Here is a 19,752-nt window from a genome sequence, read left to right on the forward strand (position 1 = left end):
ATTTTTCTATATACGTAATTTTAAGTTTCTAAGTTTTATAGTTTTGGCAAAGCAAAACAAATTGTAACGTAAAGTTGAAAACCTAAAACGTTGGTTGGCGTAGGTTGGGTTTCTTAAGATTATTTTATGTAAAGATACTACAAGCAGCTCTTGGAAATCGTAAAATTTTTTATCAAATTTTAAGATTAAAGTTAATTTTTCTTTTTGAAAAATTTTAAACAGAGGATATTACCACTTTCACTTCATTTTTTTTTTTAAAAAAAGCAAAACAACAAAACGAAAGAAAATGTAAACTTTGAATTTGCTTACTCTTTTTTTTCAAAAAGTGAAGAAAAAATTTATACACAGAAATATTTCTCTAATCAAATAAGAACCTTAAACAATAAAAAATAATCCACTTCTCCTCTTAATAAAAATACTTTCTCTCGCGTTCTACTTTCAAAAGGTAATACTTTCTTTAATATTCATGATATTATTGATCATTGAACTTATTCAAGTTTCATTCTCCAATTCAACTTTTTTTTCTTCATCTAAATCTATAGTTAAATTCTGTAATATATTCGAACTAACAATTTGTTACATTTTTAATTTTACCCGAATTCATGAGTAATCTGAATGATAATTAATTTCATAGATTTTAAATTAGGACTTAAATGTTAAGTTTAAGTCTTCATTTCACTGTAAAATATCATCGCTTCCAATACACGTTTACTAAAATTAATTACTTTCTCCAAAATGCGGCTCCATAAGTGCTAAGTAATCCAGAGTGGGTTAAATTTGAACGCTCCTCACGCTTCGCCTTATCTTGCACTCCAAATCCTTTGGCGAAATATCCCTTAACTTGGCGCACCTTTTCAGTGTCAACGACATTCTCCTTTTAGTTGACAGTAAAACGCGTTTGATGTTCCGATGGGTTCGAAGCTTACTCCTAACTTCTAAAACGACAAATTTCAGAATACAAATTATTTCATTTGATCAAGATTTTTTAAATTTATCTTTTGAAAAATTAATAATTTTTTTTTGCAATCATTTCAGAATATTTTTATCGTTTGAATAGTTTAAGAAATGAATGTGGCTAAAACTTTTTAATTATCATTAAATTAAGTTAAGAAGGATTGCACATGAAATCCAAGTTTAAAAAAATTGCAAGCGATTTTATTTAAAATTCTAAAGATCAAATTAAAAGTAGCATTATAAATATTTTGCAAACGATTTAAAGTTTTATCGGTTACAGACGATAATTTTGTTGATTTCTAAGAGAATTTTATCTGATTTTATTTATCATCATAAAAAATAACTAATTGTTTTCAACGTAAAATGTAATGACAAACAAATAAAAATGAAAGGAACTATTCAATTTGTGATTGCTTCTTGTTTTAGAAATATTTAGAATTATAATAATATATCAGACTAAATCGGCTTCGAGCAAATTAGTGATGACAATAGTAATACTTCAAAAAATGTGTTAAAAAACAAAAGGTTTTAAAGATTGAAAAAGAGATTTCCCTGAATTCGTACTGTAATTTTATCGCTATGGATATAGGTGAGAAGAGTTGCTTGGAGCGCTATAAAAATACCAGCCTACCAGGTAAGTTTATTTTCATCATCTTAGTTAAGTAACGTTGTTTGAAAAAAGCATAACTGTCCAGCTTTAAGACCTATTTTATCACCATTTGTGAGAATCGAACATTAATATACTATGCCGTCTTTTCAAATATGCAATGAAACAAATTCTATTTAAAAGTTTTAGGCATCTTATTTTTAGGAATTTTACTATGTGATATTTGTCAGAATTTGTTAAATAAAAATATATTAGGCAGCACGCTGAAAAAAATTTTCAATGAAGAAAAAATCTTAGTTCCTCAGAATTTACCTATGTGAATGTGTTTACAAAATGTAATGAAGTAATTTGTTTCATGTTTATTAATAATTAACTACATAACGGTAGCATTGATTGAAAATTTCGAAAAAATAATGAGATATTGTTTTTTCAAAATCATTCTGTCTAAAATAAAATTGCAAACGAAAGAATTAACTTAAATAATAACAAGTTTATATTTAATAAATTAAAAATTTATAGCTAATATACTAATAGCTTTTAAAAATATAACTTAATTTATAATTTATAAATTTATAACTTATAACAAGTTAAATAAAAGCCTAAAAGGTGTATATGCTGGAAAAGTTTTCAGTATTATTTAATTTGCCTGATTACAATCTGCCTATTACAATCAGTCTGTAAGTTTTAGGAAATGGGCGAAAAATTGTTAAATCAGGCTTATTGCAGTAAACCTTTGATAAAGGCTATTTACCATAAATCTTTTCTGCTCTCTCTTATTTCGAAGTGCTTAAAATAAATAAAATTAATTGAAAAATGAATGATATATATAAATGAATGAGATTTTGTATGGTATATTTTTTAATTAGCCCAAAAGAAAGTGGGTATCCTGAAATAAGCCTAAAAATTTGTCTGGCTGATTAGAAAAACTTAGAGACTATTTCGATCAATCAAACATATTACAAATACTTTTAAATTAGCTCAAGGTGTATATATCAACATGCAAGACTTTAAAAATGCTGGTATGAGAACATTTTTTAAGGGCATGCTGAAATATGTGATTTATCGTTATTAAACACTACATTTTAAAGTATTATTGATAGCAAATAAATGCCCAAATATATTTGAAATAACGAAAAATATTTGACTTCCCTTGAATAAATACTTTTCATTTATAAATTTATCTAAAATTGGAATAGAATATTATTTTGAAAACAAGTTATAATAAACAAATCATAAGATTACTTTCATAAATTGTTTTAAAATTTTTTTAAATGTCAGAATATAGTATATAGCTGTATGCCTTACCTTACTACAGGCTGTTAAATTTTTCTGTATTAAATAACTAACCTATCAAGTAAAGACAAAATTGTACAATACAGTAGGATAATCTGAATTTATCTTTTAAACAGCTTTTTTTATGCTATATTATTATCATAATTTCGTTTCACCATAGCAAATGCTTTACTAAAATTTTAATAAAGTTTTTGGTTTTAAAGATTGTGTTTTAAGTTAGAATTTGTTAATACGGATGAAATTTTGCTAATCGGAACTTATGAACACAAAAAGTAACCCAGCAAAAGATTTTCAAACGTTTGAAATCAATTAAAATTTTAAACAAAATTGCATTAAAATGCTTCGTAAATTGGAAATGAGCAATCGATTATTTATTTTAAAAAATTAAACGAATTAAATTAATAATTTTTAAAAAAAATATTCCTGATTTTAAATTGTGATTTTAATTGAAAAATGCTTTTCTCAATATAGAATTTATTAAAAAAGTATTTTTTTAAATATTTCAAATTATAACACATCACATATTATAAAACCATATTGTATTGATAATTTTTCCAAATTCATTAAAGCTCTTCGTTAAAGATTATCTAACTTTTTGGTGGTCCCAGTTGGTGATTCTTTTAGTGTTCCTTAGCTCCCATAGTCATCCCCTTTGGTGTTCCCATTCGGTGTTCCAATTCTAATTTTGGTGCTCCTAGACCCAGAATCCCAGCAAATTTTACCATATTCTGGCAGTTTTGATCACACTTTTTTTTCTCAATGTACAATTTTGTTTTATTTAAATTTCGACACTTTACTTTATAATAAAATTAAACTAGACAAATTGTTGTAATATTAACTATAAAGTGTGAGTACTTTAAAAAAATGTACATAAAAATATTAATAATAATAAAAATACTTTAATAGTGATTAAAATTACAATGGCTGTCTTATTGCATAAAAGTGCTGTATAAAAAGATGCTTAACCTCATATTTTTAAACAAAATTATTTGAAGTTTTCGAAAATAATGTTCTAAGTATTACTGAAATTTAATTTTTTTTTCCAATTTGAAAAAATGTTTAAGTTCAAGTTATCCATCGCATGAAATTCTTAAAACTCACCCAAATGAATATAGTACGAATAACAATAAAGTTTAGTAACGTCAAAGCTCTTCGTTAATAAATTGAAGTCTGTTATTTGAAACTTTTGGTAAGCTCGATCAACTTTTTATCGAAATAAATTTTTTTAATTTACTGTAAAAGTTCCATCTTTCGTTTACAATTTATGTCTTTACTTTAATATTCTTCAAGAGCAGTTTCAAAGATAAATATTTTTTTAATGGGAAATTTTTCAATTTTTTAAATACCCATCACCTAAAATATAAGACTTTTTAATTTTCAAACATTTTTAAAGCGAGATATAGTTACCAAAAATAGTGAAAATCCGGCATTGCATGCAATGAAGGCAGAATATAAATGATTAAGCATATATATGTATGGCAATGCAAGAAATGCAATGTATTCAATAAATTTCTTGTATTGAATATATTGCCAAATGACAAAATAGCAAAGCATGAAATTTGTGTTTCATGGAGAAAAAAAATTAATTTATTGATAGAGGAAAATGTTTTTTTTCTTAGGTCGTCAACTCTCAAATTTTTTTCAAAAATCTGGGTAGTGTAAAAATAATGCGTTCTTTCTTTTACTTTATTTCTTATATTTCATATTTTCTCTACAATTGCCATACTACTGAGGAATGCGAGATTGAAGAGATCAGAGCCTGTTTGATTGCCGGAAGAATAGTTATTATCAGAAACACAAAAGTTCCACCAGTGTTCAATCCCGCCTTAACTAGTAATGATTCTTTAGATTTCAACAGTGTTTTTTTTTCCTCAGTCAAATGTATATTTCGAACTCTTTGTATGCAATTTTACTTCATCTTTCCCAAACGTTCTAAAAATATAGGTTAAGGGTGGCGAGTGCAAAACACCCTGTTTATAATGTAGCGGCTAATGCTTGATAGTCTTGTCTCTCCTGGGATATTTCCAGAAAGGAAACACATCATGAGTTTCTTTGTGTGCTAATTAAAAGCATGAGAAAATTACGTTGTTCAGAAATTTTTTAAATTTCATAATTAATTAAATTTTCCATGTTTTATAATCGATGTTTGTACGCACTGATTTCTACTATAAAAAATGAAAATATGTTGGATTAGAAGTTTGTCATTAAATGCATATTAATGGTAATAAATGTTTAAAATAATTGGTTAAACAATTCTACATTATTGTGAATTTTTTTGTAATTCCAATATAGAATAAAACTTTTTTGCTTGTTTAAAAACTATTTTAAAAAAAATATATTATTTTTCTTCTGACACAATTATTTTCGATGCAGATTTCAGTAAATATTTATTTAACTAATCATCATATATGCTAAATTAAGATAATTATTTTGTTGTTAATTAATTTTTTTATTAATTCAAATCTATATTAGTTAATGTTTATAAATATCATGACGCAAATAATAAAAATGAATATTATCTTAAATTGCAGAAAATAATTCTTAATTGAAAAAATGGGACTTATTCAATCCGATATGCCTCTATAAATGAATTTTCTTTAAAGCTCGGTTAAAAATGACTATTTCACCGAAAATATAAAAATATTAAACATTCAGCAATAATCCTTTGCAATTCGTTTTATAATGGGCCCCTTTGAGAGTGAAAAAAGTGTAAAACCTTTAATTTGCATTTCTTTATTTTACTAAGTGCTTTTAAAGAAAAGTGGAATTTTTTTACCAAACAAAGTCATCTTTAAGATTTTTTGGTCAATTTTATAAATTAACATAANCTTCATCTTTCCCAAACGTTCTAAAAATATAGGTTAAGGGTGGCGAGTACAAAACACCCTGTTTATAATGTAGCAGCTAATGCTTGATAGTCTTGTCCTTTCTGTGAAATTTCCGGAAAAGAAACACATCATGAGTTTCTTTGTGTGCTAATTAAAAGCATGAGAAAATTACGTTGTTTAGAAATTTTTTAAATTTCATAATTAATTTAATTTTTCATGTTTTATAATCGATGTTTGTACGCACTGATTTCTACCATAGGAAATGAAAATATGTTGGATTAGAAGTTTGTCATTAAATGTATATTACTGGTAATAAATGTTTAAAAAAATTGGTTAAACAATTCTACATTATTGTGAATTTTTTTTATTCCAATATAGAATAAAACTGTTTTGTTAGTTTAAAAACTATTTTAAATAAAATATATTATTTTTCTTCTGACACAATTATTTTCGATGCAGATTTCAATAAATATTTATTTAACCAATCATCATATATGCTAAATTAAGATAATTATTTTGTTGTTAATTAATTTTTTTAATAATTCGAATCTATTTAGTTTAGTTAATGTTTATAAATATCATGATGCAAATAATGAAAATGAATATTATCTTGAAATGCAGAAAATAATTCTTAATTGAAAAAAATGGAACTTATTCAACCCGATATGCCTCTATGAATAAATTTTTTTTAAAGCTCGGTTAAAAATGACTATTTCACGAAAAAAATAAAAATATTAAACATTCAGCAATAATCCTTTGCAAATCTTTTTATAATGGGCCCATGCCTTTGAGAGTGAAAAAAGTGTAAAACCTTTAATTTGCATTTCGTTATTTTACTAATTGCTTTTAAAGAAAAGCGGACATTTTTTTCAAAAAAAATCATCTTTAAGATTTTTTGGCCAATTTTATGAAATAATATAAAAAATAATTATAATATCATCTTGGTTAAAAATATTTTTTTTCCGTAAGAATTAAAATGCATATAAAATTTAAAAAAAAATAAGTTCGTAACATTGAAAGATTTATAAAAGGTAATTAAAAACATTAATTATAGAATTTTTTTCATTTTAATTCTTGGTGTAGATATATATATATATTTTCTGATACTCTAATTGCATAAAGAGATAGATTTTGTTACTTTAAATTGTAAAGGGAAACAGTCTAATAGTGATTAAAAAATCTCTTTGATTCTTGGAATTGTATTTGGTCTCAAATTTATAATCCCAAAAAAAAATAATTATAATTGTTTTCATTCACATTCAAATATTCATTCATAATAATATAAATGAAAGAGATTTAAATGATGAATTACTGTTTCTCTTTGATCTAAATAACAGAATAGAGAGCCATGTTTGGTAAATTTTACCCTTAACTCTAAAGGGGACAACGGTGACCAATGCTGTATTTCTTAACCAATAATTATTAAAACGCTGAATACAATATTTTTCACTCATTTCACTATTCTATATTATATACTATACTATTTTATATTCTTATTTTAGTATTCTATGTTATATATTATATATTTTTCATTAATTTCACTTATATGATAAAAATTAATACATTAATACAAAATAAAAAAAAGAAATATTAAAAATATGCTGAAAAAAATATTTCACGATGAAATTTCCTCATTAGAAAATTTACTTCGCTCACAATTTTAATTTTTAAAGTTTGCGTTTGACTTGATATCAAAACTAGCAACAACAAAAAAAGTGAACAAGTAAATAAAAAAAGAAACAAGAAAGAGAAATTAGATAATGCCTGATACAAATCTTAACATTTAGATCGAAATTTTTAAAAATATAAAAATTGAAGAGAGATAAAACGTTAGTTTCCAATGTTAGTTGTTATATGATATAAAGTTATCGTTACATATTGTTAAGTAAAATTACCTCTTAATAATCACTTCTTATTAAGCTAAACACTCTGCATGCCAAATTTTAAATATTTGTTTACAAATATACAGTTGATTATTTTTTAATCCTTTCATATCGTTACGATTAACATATTAATAAAATGTACCTGCATAAAATTATTATAAATACATATTTTCTAAACAAAATTACATTTTTTATCGATTTTCAAGGGAAAAAAACAATGAAATCAAATGGGCGTAGTGAATAGCGGGGGCAGACTCCTAATGATTTTTTTTAAAGGAAGGAATAAAAATGTAATTTTCATTTCCTGCTTAGATATGCATATATGCAAACAAGAGCCGTGGGGGCACAGGGGATAGAGAGCTTGCCACCCAATGAAGTGATCTGGGCTCGAAACCCAGGTATGGCAGGTCGCAGCGAATTCCGCTCCCGACTACCACAGTGCAGACTTAAAATATCCTCGGTGGTAGGCGGATCATGGGTTAGAGTCTCTTGACGTCAGGTTAACCGTTGGAGATTTCGTGGTTTTGCTTCTCATGTAACTCAAATGCGAGTTAGTTTCCTCAAAAAGTCCTCCACGAAGGCAAATTTCTCCCAATACTCAATCCAGGAGTTCCCTTGTCTTCTGAATTCGGACAAAACTATCGTACTTATCATCAAAGTTTTAAACATAATTTTTAGTCACCCTATAATTAGATCAATAATTCAACATGAAACACGCATGCTGTTTTCTATGTCTTTACAATTCTTTCGTTTTGTTTCTTTCCTTTTCTCCTTTTAGTTTTTAAATAGGCACAGCTTATAACAATGATTAAACTTATAACTTTTAATTACGTGTGAAAAGTTTATCTGTTTCTTGCTTCGAATTTGGCACAATTTGACGCTAAAAATTCTTGTTTTTAATCAAAATCCAAATTTTTTAAACTAAAAAAAATAATATTTTAGATGAAGAAGGAGTGAATCTGCAGTTTAGGCACACATTTAACCATTTGCCATTATATGAATATATTATAATATTATATCAAATGTAATAAATACCGTTTACAGAAATTTAGGTTAAATTTTCAGAAGTTAGATGAGTGATCGTTACATATTTACCCCTAAGACGCTATAACATTTTAAATTGGCGGAATACAGGGAATAAAATATACTGTGTAAAATAATTTTTAATAACTTTGAGGAATTAAGTCACATTGATATAACATTGAATTGCGATTTATATTACGGATGAGTTTATTTTTTTTTATAATGACGCTTATTAAATCTGCATTTTGATATAAGCCTTACAATAGATATAAACCCAGAAATTATATAGTAATTACTGTAATTGGTATTCATAGAGAATTCAGAGGTTAATTAGTAATATTCATAAAGTAATTAGTTATTCACAGAAAACAATTATTCAAAAATCTTTTTTTTTCAAACAGTTATTTTAAAAAGTTTACTAATTTGGAAAACGACAATTCACCCCTTTGCGTTTTCCAAACTAGCCGATTCTGTGGAATAACTGTTTTGTTTATTCGCTAAATTTAAAAAAAAAATGAAAATAGTTATTCACTGGAAAAAGTTAATTAAGTACATTAATTCAAGAGCATTTATTCTATAGAGTTCACTAATTTATTATACAGCAATTTACCCATTCCCGTTTTTCAAATTAGCAAACTCTGTAGAATAACTGTTTTGTTTATTAGCTAAATTTTCTAAAAAAAGTTAAAATAGTTATTCACAAGAAAAAGTTGATTGAGAATAGTAATTCAAGAGCATTTATTCTATAGAGTTCACTCATTTGGAATGCGACAATTTACCCATTCCCGTTTTTTAAACTAGCTAACTCTGTACAATAACTACTTTGTTTATTCGCTAAATTAAAAAAAAAAAGAATGAAAATAGTTATTCACAGGAAAAAGTTAATTGAGAATATTAATTCAAGAGCATTTATTCTATAGAGTTCACTCATTTGGAATGCGACAATTTGCCCATTCCCGTTTTCCAAACTAGTCCACTTTGTAGAATAACTGATTTGTTTATAAAATATCGTTAAAATTTGTCAAAAATATTAAAATGGTTATTCACAGGACACAGTTATTTGTGAATATTTAATTCAAGAGCAGTTATTCTATGCAGTTTACTAAATTTAAAAACGGTAATTTATTCCTTTCTCGTTTTTCAAACTAGCCAACTCTGTAGAGTAGCTATTCTGTTTATATTATATCGCTAAATTTTCTGAGAAGTGTTAAAATAAGGAAATTACCATTTCACTGGTTTCTAACTTAGTTAATTCTTTCAAAAGGGAATTTTTTTCCACATAATGTGTTTCTAAATTTTCTTAAAAATATTAAAATATTAAGCTAGTTCCTAGTTTTCTAAAATTCTCTCGATACTTGATGCTTTTTTTATTATATTTTAATGAATTTTCCGAGAAAAATTAAAGTGTCAAAATTTTAGAAAATAACGTTAATTCAAAGAAGAAAAAAAGAAATATTCGTTCTCACTACCAAGAATTATTTAGTTCGTATCTGTCACACTTTAGTTTAAAAATTCATGACATGCGATTGATAAAAGAATTAAGGAAAATCTTCTTAACTCTTTTATTCTATTGATGGTGTGATAAATATTTAATACATTAATTGGAAAAAATGCATCATCTGCCAAAAAAGTAAGCTGCATACATTTATTGTATGATTTCAATAAATAATTGCTTGTTAAGCATTTATTTGCATACTCTAAGCATTAATCCAAAATAACGAGTCTGTATTTTTATATAATGCACTTAACAATTAAAGAAATAAAGATTTTTAAAATCGTTTACATATTTATTTTATATTAAGTTCGAATATAATTTTTTTTTAAAACAGCGATTATATTTATTTTATGAAATATATTTTATCAAACTGCCTTTATGTTCGGTAAATAAACAAATAAGGATTAACAGAAGAAAAATAAAGCGCCTATAATGATGATCGATAAAGATTATCATAGCAAATACTGTCATATTAGAAATAAAAATAAAATATTTTATCATGATCGAGTATCTTATTTTCCGAGATAACTTCGTAGGGCTGACCAGTCAGTAATAAAATATTAGCGCTGCTGACTATGCGTTTACAAAGTATTTTGAGCTTTTCTAGCATTTGAAATATTAAACATTTTATTTATAATCTTTCTTTTTCCTTTTTTTTCTTCTTTTCTTTTGGTTTGAGACTAGATAGGAGGTGAAAATACTAGTAAAAATAATAAATATTGTTGTAATATTAGTGAAAAAGACTGAAATCTGGAAACTGTCGAATTTCAACGGAGAATATTTGCAATCTGCCCATAGTCGCATTGGTGAGTGTCTGTAATATTTGTCGCGTCCAATTTGATATTAATTTATTCATCGATACGTTTAAATATTCGATTAGGATTAGGTTGGGTAAAAAAGTAGTGTTGAGAATACCGGGCAAACATATTCCATGTAGTAGCACCAAACCTTTAGAATCACCAGTACAAATTCAACCGCGAAAGTGCATATTGGACAGTGTAGGAAATACCGGACAATGTCACTTAAATCAAAAATTCAGTGTGCGAAATACTGAGCAATGGTTTTTACTTTCAAATAGCATCAGTGTAAGGAATACAAGTGGAGGATATTTAATCTTAAAAAAAACCATTAGGATAGAGAATATAGTTTTTTATCCCCACGTGTTTAAAAATTTTATATTGATTTGCATGGAAAAAAAGTTGTCGAAACTATAGTCGCGGGTACCTTAAATGGCTGACGGACATATTTTAAATGATTATTAAAATTCAATACAGAAAAAAGTTTGACAATATAGCTAACATCCCTTTAGAAATAGTTAAAATAAAATTCAAAGTACTTCGTTGCAGGCAACAGTTGGTGAAACAATTTGGTAAATATAATTGTTTAAGTTTTATTGTTATTTTTTTCAAGGAGATAGGATGAATTAAAGAATAGGTAGGAGGGGTTAAAGAATTAGAATACTTAAATACAATTTTGCTCCTTATTTGTTTAGATGTTGTAGAATATAATCTTGAAATGTGACCAAAATGGACGCCAAAAGTGGCTAATATCAAGATTGAACATAGTGAGAAAAAAACAAAGCGTCTAATTATTTTGATGTTTTCTATAAAATTATATATATATATATATTTTTTTTTTCGAATGGCAGGCCCTGAACTTTATTCGTTTCGCCTTAGAAGATGCCAGATTTGTTACTCATTTCGCGTTACCCAGTGGGCACCTGTGAACCAAAGTCACGGAGGCGAGTAGCATTGTCCACGCCACACTGCCACAAACCCATTCACAGGAGGGGGGCACATTCACTCTTCACACACAACAGAGGACAACACAAGAGAGAGAAACATCCATACCCAGAGCGAGATTCGAACCCGCGGCCATTGGCTTCACAGTCAGTAACCGCTCGGCCACCTGGCCGGCTATAAAATTTTATAATCACTCATTAAAAAAAGATAAAGAAAATTTTAAGAAATGGGTTTATGAACTTTTTTTTGTTCATATCTTTGTTTACCTATTATTTCAGTAATCAATATTAATATTTTCCTTTGGAGTAATTCTTTAAACGAAGAACGGTTATTTTACTGTTTTCCTCAAACTCCTATATTCCAAATAATATATAAGTTTATGTATTTGAATGCCATATGATATGTTGACTGGAGCAGGACATATTAAATATACATCGATTTATTATACTCGATATATACGTGCAATTTTAGACTTAAAAGTGACACCTGCTTGATTCGGTTTGGAAAATGAGACAAATGCAGTTAGGAAAATATTTCATTAGAATTCAATTCGATATCGTATTGCATTTCAACATCGATATTCTTTTGACGTTTCCCAGAAAATTTCCGCGCTTCGTTTGACGTTAAGTTTTTTTTTATTAGTGGCGACAAATATCATTTGACAGAAGAAAAATAATTTTAACAGCAGGAGATGTAACATCGATTTTCTTTGTCTTTGCTACATGTACTGTAATTGTTTTTTTTTCTATTTTATAATTTATTAAGTAGTTTTAGAAATTACACTTGCTCGCCCAATGGAGCTCCCCATAAAGTTTATTTATTTATTATTTTTTTTTAGTTTAATGATATAATAAAGTAATGTAATTTTAATTTTTTACCATGTTTTTAATAACTTGATTTCGTGTTTGTAACAATGATGTCTTACAACCAAAAATTAGACAGTTTTTCGACTAGTTATAAACGATGCAAATCTCTACAGGAACGTTGTACTCGATGATATGGCAAGTTTCATTCGTTTTCTGCTGAATGGAAAACAGATTTCATATGCATTTTTAATCAAATTAAATTCATTATGAACCGAAATTCCGTATACATTCCGAGTAAGTTGGAAAATTAAAAAATAACTAGAGATCAGAGCAGAACTATTATGCTTGTTTTAATCATTTTATGACCACAATTGGGACTTATCGCTTTTTTATGACAACTAGGATTTATCTCCTATTCTGCCGTGCGAGCCGTGAGGGCTCAGTGTTCGTCTTCCAATGACGTGAACCGGGTTCGAATCCCAGCGATGACTGGTCAATGCAAATTCCGTTTCCGGCTTCCGCCGAGTACAGTGCTGACTTAAAATATCCTCAGTTGTGGACGAATCATGGGTTAGAGTCCCCTTGCCGTCAGGCTAACCGTGGGAGGTTTTCTCTCTCCATCTAACGCAAATGCGAGTTAGTTCCATCAAAAAGCTCTCCTCGACGGCGAACTTAACCAATATTTGATTCAGAAGCTCTCTTGTCTTCTGGATTCGGTTCAAAATTACAAGGCTATGGAGTTGAACATTAGTAGTAGTAAGCCCAAAAAATTGGGTTCAACCATGGTTATATTCTGCCGTGCGTAAGGGTAAGAAAACATCAACGTAGGGGTAAAAAAATTCAAAACTGAGATTGTCATATATTTGGCATTTATGTATGGTAAGCTAAATTTAAAAAAAAAATTTCGTTTTGTCTGTTTTTTGAAATTCTATTTTAGCTTGAATAGCATTAACAATAGAAAATAGCTGTAGGGCCATTTTTCTCAACATCAATTGTAAAACACCGACGTTGTTTTTTATATTGCACAATTGATAAGTATTATTTATATTCTTGTACAGTGTGCAAAAAAAAAAAAAAAAAAAAAAAAAAAAAAAAAAAAAAAAAAAAAAAAAAAAAAAANAAAAAAAAAAAAAAAAACGGACCACCCTGAATAACTTTTGATTTAAGTATCTTTATATTTCTGGGACTCAACTTTAATTGTTCGAGTGGGTGACATCAAATAGGTTAAATAATTAGAAAAGACGATATTTTTAATTAAGAATTCAGGCACAAAAATGTAATTTCTATGAATAAAAATACATTTTGTTCGTCAGATTCAGATTTCTGACCCCCAAAATATAGGGGTCAAGCAATCAGAAAAATATTGTCCTAATTGCTTGGTTAGGAGAGCGAACAAAAGTTTGAATTCCCTAATGTTAATTTCACTTTTTACGCATTTCGTCAAATATTGAGAAATTTTTAAGCGAATTTAAAAGTTCTTGTACACAATTATAAAATTTAATAAACCGAGGATAATTCTATGCAAAAATAACTTTTAGTGACTATTTACTATTTTTTATTAATTTATTTTATAATTGTCGAAAAGATTTTGAATTGTAATAGTTTTGTATTTTTTTTACTACATTTTAAATGATGTAGCTTGTCAAAATACACACTTTGAGCGAAATCGGTGAACGTACTGGTGATTTTTAATTACAGTTGAGTATTTTAAAAAAATTAAATGAATTTTATCTTCAACTCATCAAAGCTTTTAAGTGTTTCAAAGCTGAAAGAAATAACTTTTTAATGTATTCCTTTCAAAGTAGCATCAGCTGTTTCAAAATTTTCGTAGCGAGTAAAAAATTTATAGATGCTGCTGCCTTTTTTTTTTAAATATTTCTTATCTAATAAGCGATGAAGTAAACAGAATTCGCTTTTAAAAAAAAGACAAAATGCGACATCTATATTCTACTTTTAAAACCTGCATATTTTCATTTTTTTTAAAATATTGCTTCGAATGTGTAAATTCCCTAAAAGTGAAAGAAAAAGAAGAAAAACTGAAGGAAAGAAAATAAGAATAATTTTTACCTTAACTGTGAATTTTTTTTTATTTGTTTCTGTTTTCAAACTTACATTTAAGAAAATGTTTGCGAAAATGAAATATTTACTTCAAAATTTTTTTTTAAATATTAATAAAGTTTTAAGTTGATGTTTTAGTGCATAAGTAAACATTAGAGATTTTTTTTTTAAATGGCGAAAAAGTTTTTCATCGAATCTTTCGCAGCACCCCCTAATAAAGGTGCCATTTTGTATAAAACTAATATTTGGAAAGGTTAAGCTCCATCAAACAATATTTAGATCCTGCCCCCTATCCTCACAGTTTGTAAAAAAAAAAGAAAGCTTTCTCACAAAAAACATTTTTAAATTTTTTTTTTTGCTATGAAATCCAAACGTATGCTTGTAGAAAACACAAATCTTGGCTTGTTTTATCTATAATGCTTTTAACTTCATCTTTTATAATTAAAATTTGTTTGTAGAACAAATAGATTGAAGTACACAAGTGTTTTTTGATAATCCATCCACTAAAATGAGTTTTTAAAGAGCTTTGAGATAATGTGTACAGTGCACCAAATATATAACGGACCACCCTGAATAACTTTTTATCTAATGATCGGATCTCCACGTTTTAGGACTCAATATTAATGGCTCGAGCGGGTGAACACAAATATTTTTCATATCCGAGTAATTGCTCATTTCGTAGCTGTAATATATAAGCAAAACGAAATCTGAAGATACGCATGGTAGCAAAAACGGCACTTCATCAGGGGACATACAGCTTTGCCAACATGCTGGAGCCTTACTGCTGTCGGTGATTAAACCATAAACCGACAATGCTCCGAAGCCCCATAATGGGAAACGAAATAAGACAATTATTTCAATTCAATTAAGATCATGTCCATAGTATCAATTTCTATTAAGTGACACATTCTATATTCTTACACAAAGATTTCAGTTCTTTCATTATATATTTCTTACTTAACACAATGACAGGCGTGGAGCTATGTAGAATATAAACAAACTAATTCTGCAGCGAAGTTGCCAGGTACTCAAAACAAACATCTATCACGGTTACAATAAAATACATTAACAAATAATATATCTAGGAAGTGAAATACGCAGACGAGAAGGAATTGTATTTCAACAAATTCGGTGTTTGATACGGAGCTGTATTGAATTAACTTCCCGTTAATTAACATTCTAACTTAAGTGGAGAAACTTAGCTTAACTCTAACACGCCGTTTTGTTTATAAGCGATCAGCTGGAGCTGACGTCATAGCTCACATGTGTGGGTACCGTGATCTTCTTCTTGAAGTGCAAGTATCCAATTAAGTATTGCAATCTACTTATGCGGGATTCAATATCGACCAAATTAATTGAACTTCTTTAAGACATAAGTAATGAAGATTTGTGGTTTATTATGGGACGTGAGTCTAAGTTCAGGCCAAGAAAACCTTGATGGAGAACTGTTTTTGCTAACAAGAGTATCTTCAGATTTCGTTTTGCTTGTATGCAAATTCTCATATTTTCATTTATATTGTTTAATTAAGACAATTTTGGTTTCAGCTGCTTTTTTTGCGCCCTTTTCCATTTCATTTAACTGTTTTTAAAATAAATGTTCATTCCATAAATATTTAAGCTAGGTTTACGAAATTGTAAGCAGTTATTGAAAATAACAACCAAAGTAATTGATACAAGCTACGAGTTTATTACTTAATTTCCTGGCATAGGGTGTTCAAAAATATTTGTCTTCTTTCGCAATTTATTGTCGGTCTCTCAAACCTCAAACGGCTCTGAACCTTATTACTAAGTTCTAAAAATCACATAAACTAAACACTTTTAAAGTTACAAAATAGTCCTCTAAGTATTTCTTTAGAAATTAAAAAAAAATGTTAATAAATGAAAGAGTCTCTTGACCAGCCTGCGTAGGGACCGAGGGGGCACGGTATCGATCCTCGTTAAACTGTTCTACCGTAAATTTCTTGAATTCGCTTCCAGGTCGTCGGGCTACCAAAGCAGAGAAGTCATTTCCTCTGCGGAGGAACAAAGATCATGCTCAAGGATGTTTCCCCGCCAATAGCCTATTGCGCAGCTCTAGTGCGGCGAAAATAAAGTACCTATCAAGTCATACTTTGATTAAATGCAGACAAAATGTTGATACATTAAATTTTAGTAATTACATATTTCTTCAGCAAAAAATTATTATTATTACTTTGAAAGATATCGAGTTTAAAGAAGAAAAAAACAATGATGTGTGACGAGTAAACATCGCTATATTACATGGCAAAAGGGAAATTTTATATTCGAATATAGTTATTCCTAGATAGTCAGTATAGATTGAAAATCCTTTCACGCTTGGATAATCGACACCGGCTTAAATTGTTCCCTGAAGACCTACCTATATCAGAAAAATATCGAACTGAAAAAATATATACGTCGATTCATATCATTGAGGAGTTTAACAGTCTTAAACGTTTTATTTAACATTTCACACTTTCCCTTTTTGACATATTTTATAACGTAGATCAAAAATTCCATCACATTGAAGTGTTAACTGCAAATAGTAGATATGCAAATTTGTTTAGGATATTTTGACTTAAACCGTCATTCTTAAAAGATTTCGTTTTATTATTTTCGTTTTAAGAAAATGTAGTTTTTGAATAACTTATAATTTGAAAACACTGATTTAATTTTTTTTTGCTGCAAACTTTTAATTTCTTGACATGAATAATGCTTAAAAACTGAGGTAAAATGGTGTATATGAAAATGAATTTTTTTTATTTAGTTCAGAAGCTTAGGTGGAAAAAGTTAACATGTTTTGAGTGCTCAAAACTATTTTCACCTTTACCTGTTGACTGGAACATATCAGCTGTACTGTTTAATAAATGTGTGTGTGTCTTTTTCCATGTCTTTTCTTTGGCGAAAAGGCTTGAATGAACACAAATAATTCAATGTACAAAGTAATTCTATATTTAGAATACTATTTTTTTTATCTTTTTTTTTTAGATTTGCGTAATTTAAACGGACTTCCGCGAAATCCTACGTTTTCCTACGACACTGAAAAGGGCTCCTCAATTGTTAATGAAAACTAGAGGATAGTAAATATTCTTAGAATTAAACAACAAATTTGAGAAATAAAATAACGACAGTCTCAATAAAAACGTGAATAAAAATTGCAAATGGAAAAAAACCTTATTTAATACAAAACTATATTATTAAAAGTATTCTCGGTGAGGTTTTGATAATAAATATTAAAAAAAAACCCAGATTGAGTACTTTAAAAACGAAACGAAGTTTAAAATACGAATTATGATTTTAGAAATATAACTAATTTTCGACCAAAGATTCGTAAACACACCATTTCAATAAATATTTTTTATCAACACTATAGCGTACAGTGCGAAAAATAAAAAATGGACCGTAACACATAACTTTTGATCTAATGATCTGATCTTCACGTTCTAGGATTCAATTTTAAATATTGGAGGGTTTTAACCTCAAATAAGCTAATTAATTAGTGCTAGCGCTATTTTAAGTTACGAAATCAATCACAGAAACGTATACTTCCTCCGAATAAACATTACTTTTTTTTCGGTGGATTCGGATTTTTGATCCCCAAAACAAACAAGGTAGCCGGATTCTGGGAAATATGGTCACAATTGTTTGGTCAGAAGAGCGCTCCAAAGTTTTGACCCTTTACTGTTAATTTTACTTTTTACGTATTTCACGATATCACGAAAACTTTTTCAGCGAATTGAAAAATTTTTGCAGACAATTAAGAAATTCGTTGATGTTAAGATAATTTCATGTAAAAAATTACTTTTAGTAAATAATTATTATATTTTATCTATTTGAAATATTATTATAATATTTAAATAATTTTTATTAACAATATGTAAATATTTATTTTATTTTATTTTATAATGGTTTAAAAATATATTGAATCGTTATCAAATCATTTTAATGAATGTAAATTTACATGACAGAATACAAATTTCAAGCAAAATTTGTGGAATGGTTCTTAAAAATCGATTTTAAATATCTGACTTCGACCTGAACTATTCGACCGATTTCGCTCAAATTTTATATTTTGCCTTGTAAAATTACATTCTTTAAATTTATGTAAAAAATTGTATAATTCAAAAACTTTTTGACTATTTTTGATCAAAATTAGAAAAATAATAAATGTTTACCGCAATTTATATTCTGCATGTAATTATCCTTGGATAAACGATTTTATAATTGTGTGCAAATTTTTTTTAATTTGCTGAAAAAGTTCTCGAGATAAAGCGAAAAACACAAAAAGCTAAATTAACATTATGGGGGCTCAACTTTGGAGCTTTATCCTGATCAAACTATTGAGACCATATATGCTAGATTGCGGTAACCCTTTATATTTTAGGGGTCAAAAATCCGAATCCGTCAAAAAATTAGGAAAAAAAATGGCATGTTCATTTAGAGAAAGTACACTTTTTTGTGTCTGATTTCGTAACTTGAAATATCGTCTGAGCTACTCGACTATTCGACTTTTGGAATTATTCCATTTAAGATTAATCCTACGTTTTTATAATGAATCAAAGTTGCAATTTCTGTAAATAAAATAAAAATAAAACAAATGTTATAAAAATTAGTGCTCAAGTAATTAATTTGTTGATTGGTTTGCTCATTGGTAATTTTGCTGTTATATCAGCCTTTTTGTACTGTAATTTGTCAGATTTCGATTTTTGTTTGTTTGTTAATAAATAACATTGATTTGTTTGCCGTAACTATTAATATGCAATTCCCAAAGTGTATACTTTTCTTTCAGCTTTGATATATTCTAAAAATATACATAAAAGTGTTCTTAATGAAACACAATGTTTAATCTTATACGGAATGGCTAGATACTGTTCCACATTTGTCTCTAAGCTTAATATTTCCCATTTGTCTCCTTCTGAAGGTGTGTTTTTTGTATTAGATATAAATTCTCTCATCAATGTAACATGATCTCTAATTTTTGAAGGTTAAAAAATTATTTTCGAAGCATATGCTATAAAATGCATGTTGATTTTGTAATATATATATATATAGAAGATTTGTGGTTT

General features: G+C 27.6%; 1 protein-coding gene across 1 annotated transcript in view; it reads left to right on the forward strand.

The window, feature by feature from the left end:
• Window positions 1-856: 856 nt before the first annotated feature.
• Window positions 857-19,752, forward strand: part of LOC139426772 (growth hormone-releasing hormone receptor-like) — a gene marked incomplete at its 3' end in the record, with an annotated part of 256,063 nt that continues 237,167 nt past the window's right edge. Inside the window, 1 exon segment of the mRNA XM_071186719.1 lies at window positions 857-1,588. Within this exon segment, the coding sequence (XP_071042820.1) occupies window positions 1,534-1,588 (55 nt within the window).

Source organism: Parasteatoda tepidariorum, chromosome 10 (genome assembly GCF_043381705.1).
Source record: "Parasteatoda tepidariorum isolate YZ-2023 chromosome 10, CAS_Ptep_4.0, whole genome shotgun sequence".
Lineage (NCBI taxonomy): Eukaryota > Metazoa > Arthropoda > Arachnida > Araneae > Theridiidae > Parasteatoda > Parasteatoda tepidariorum.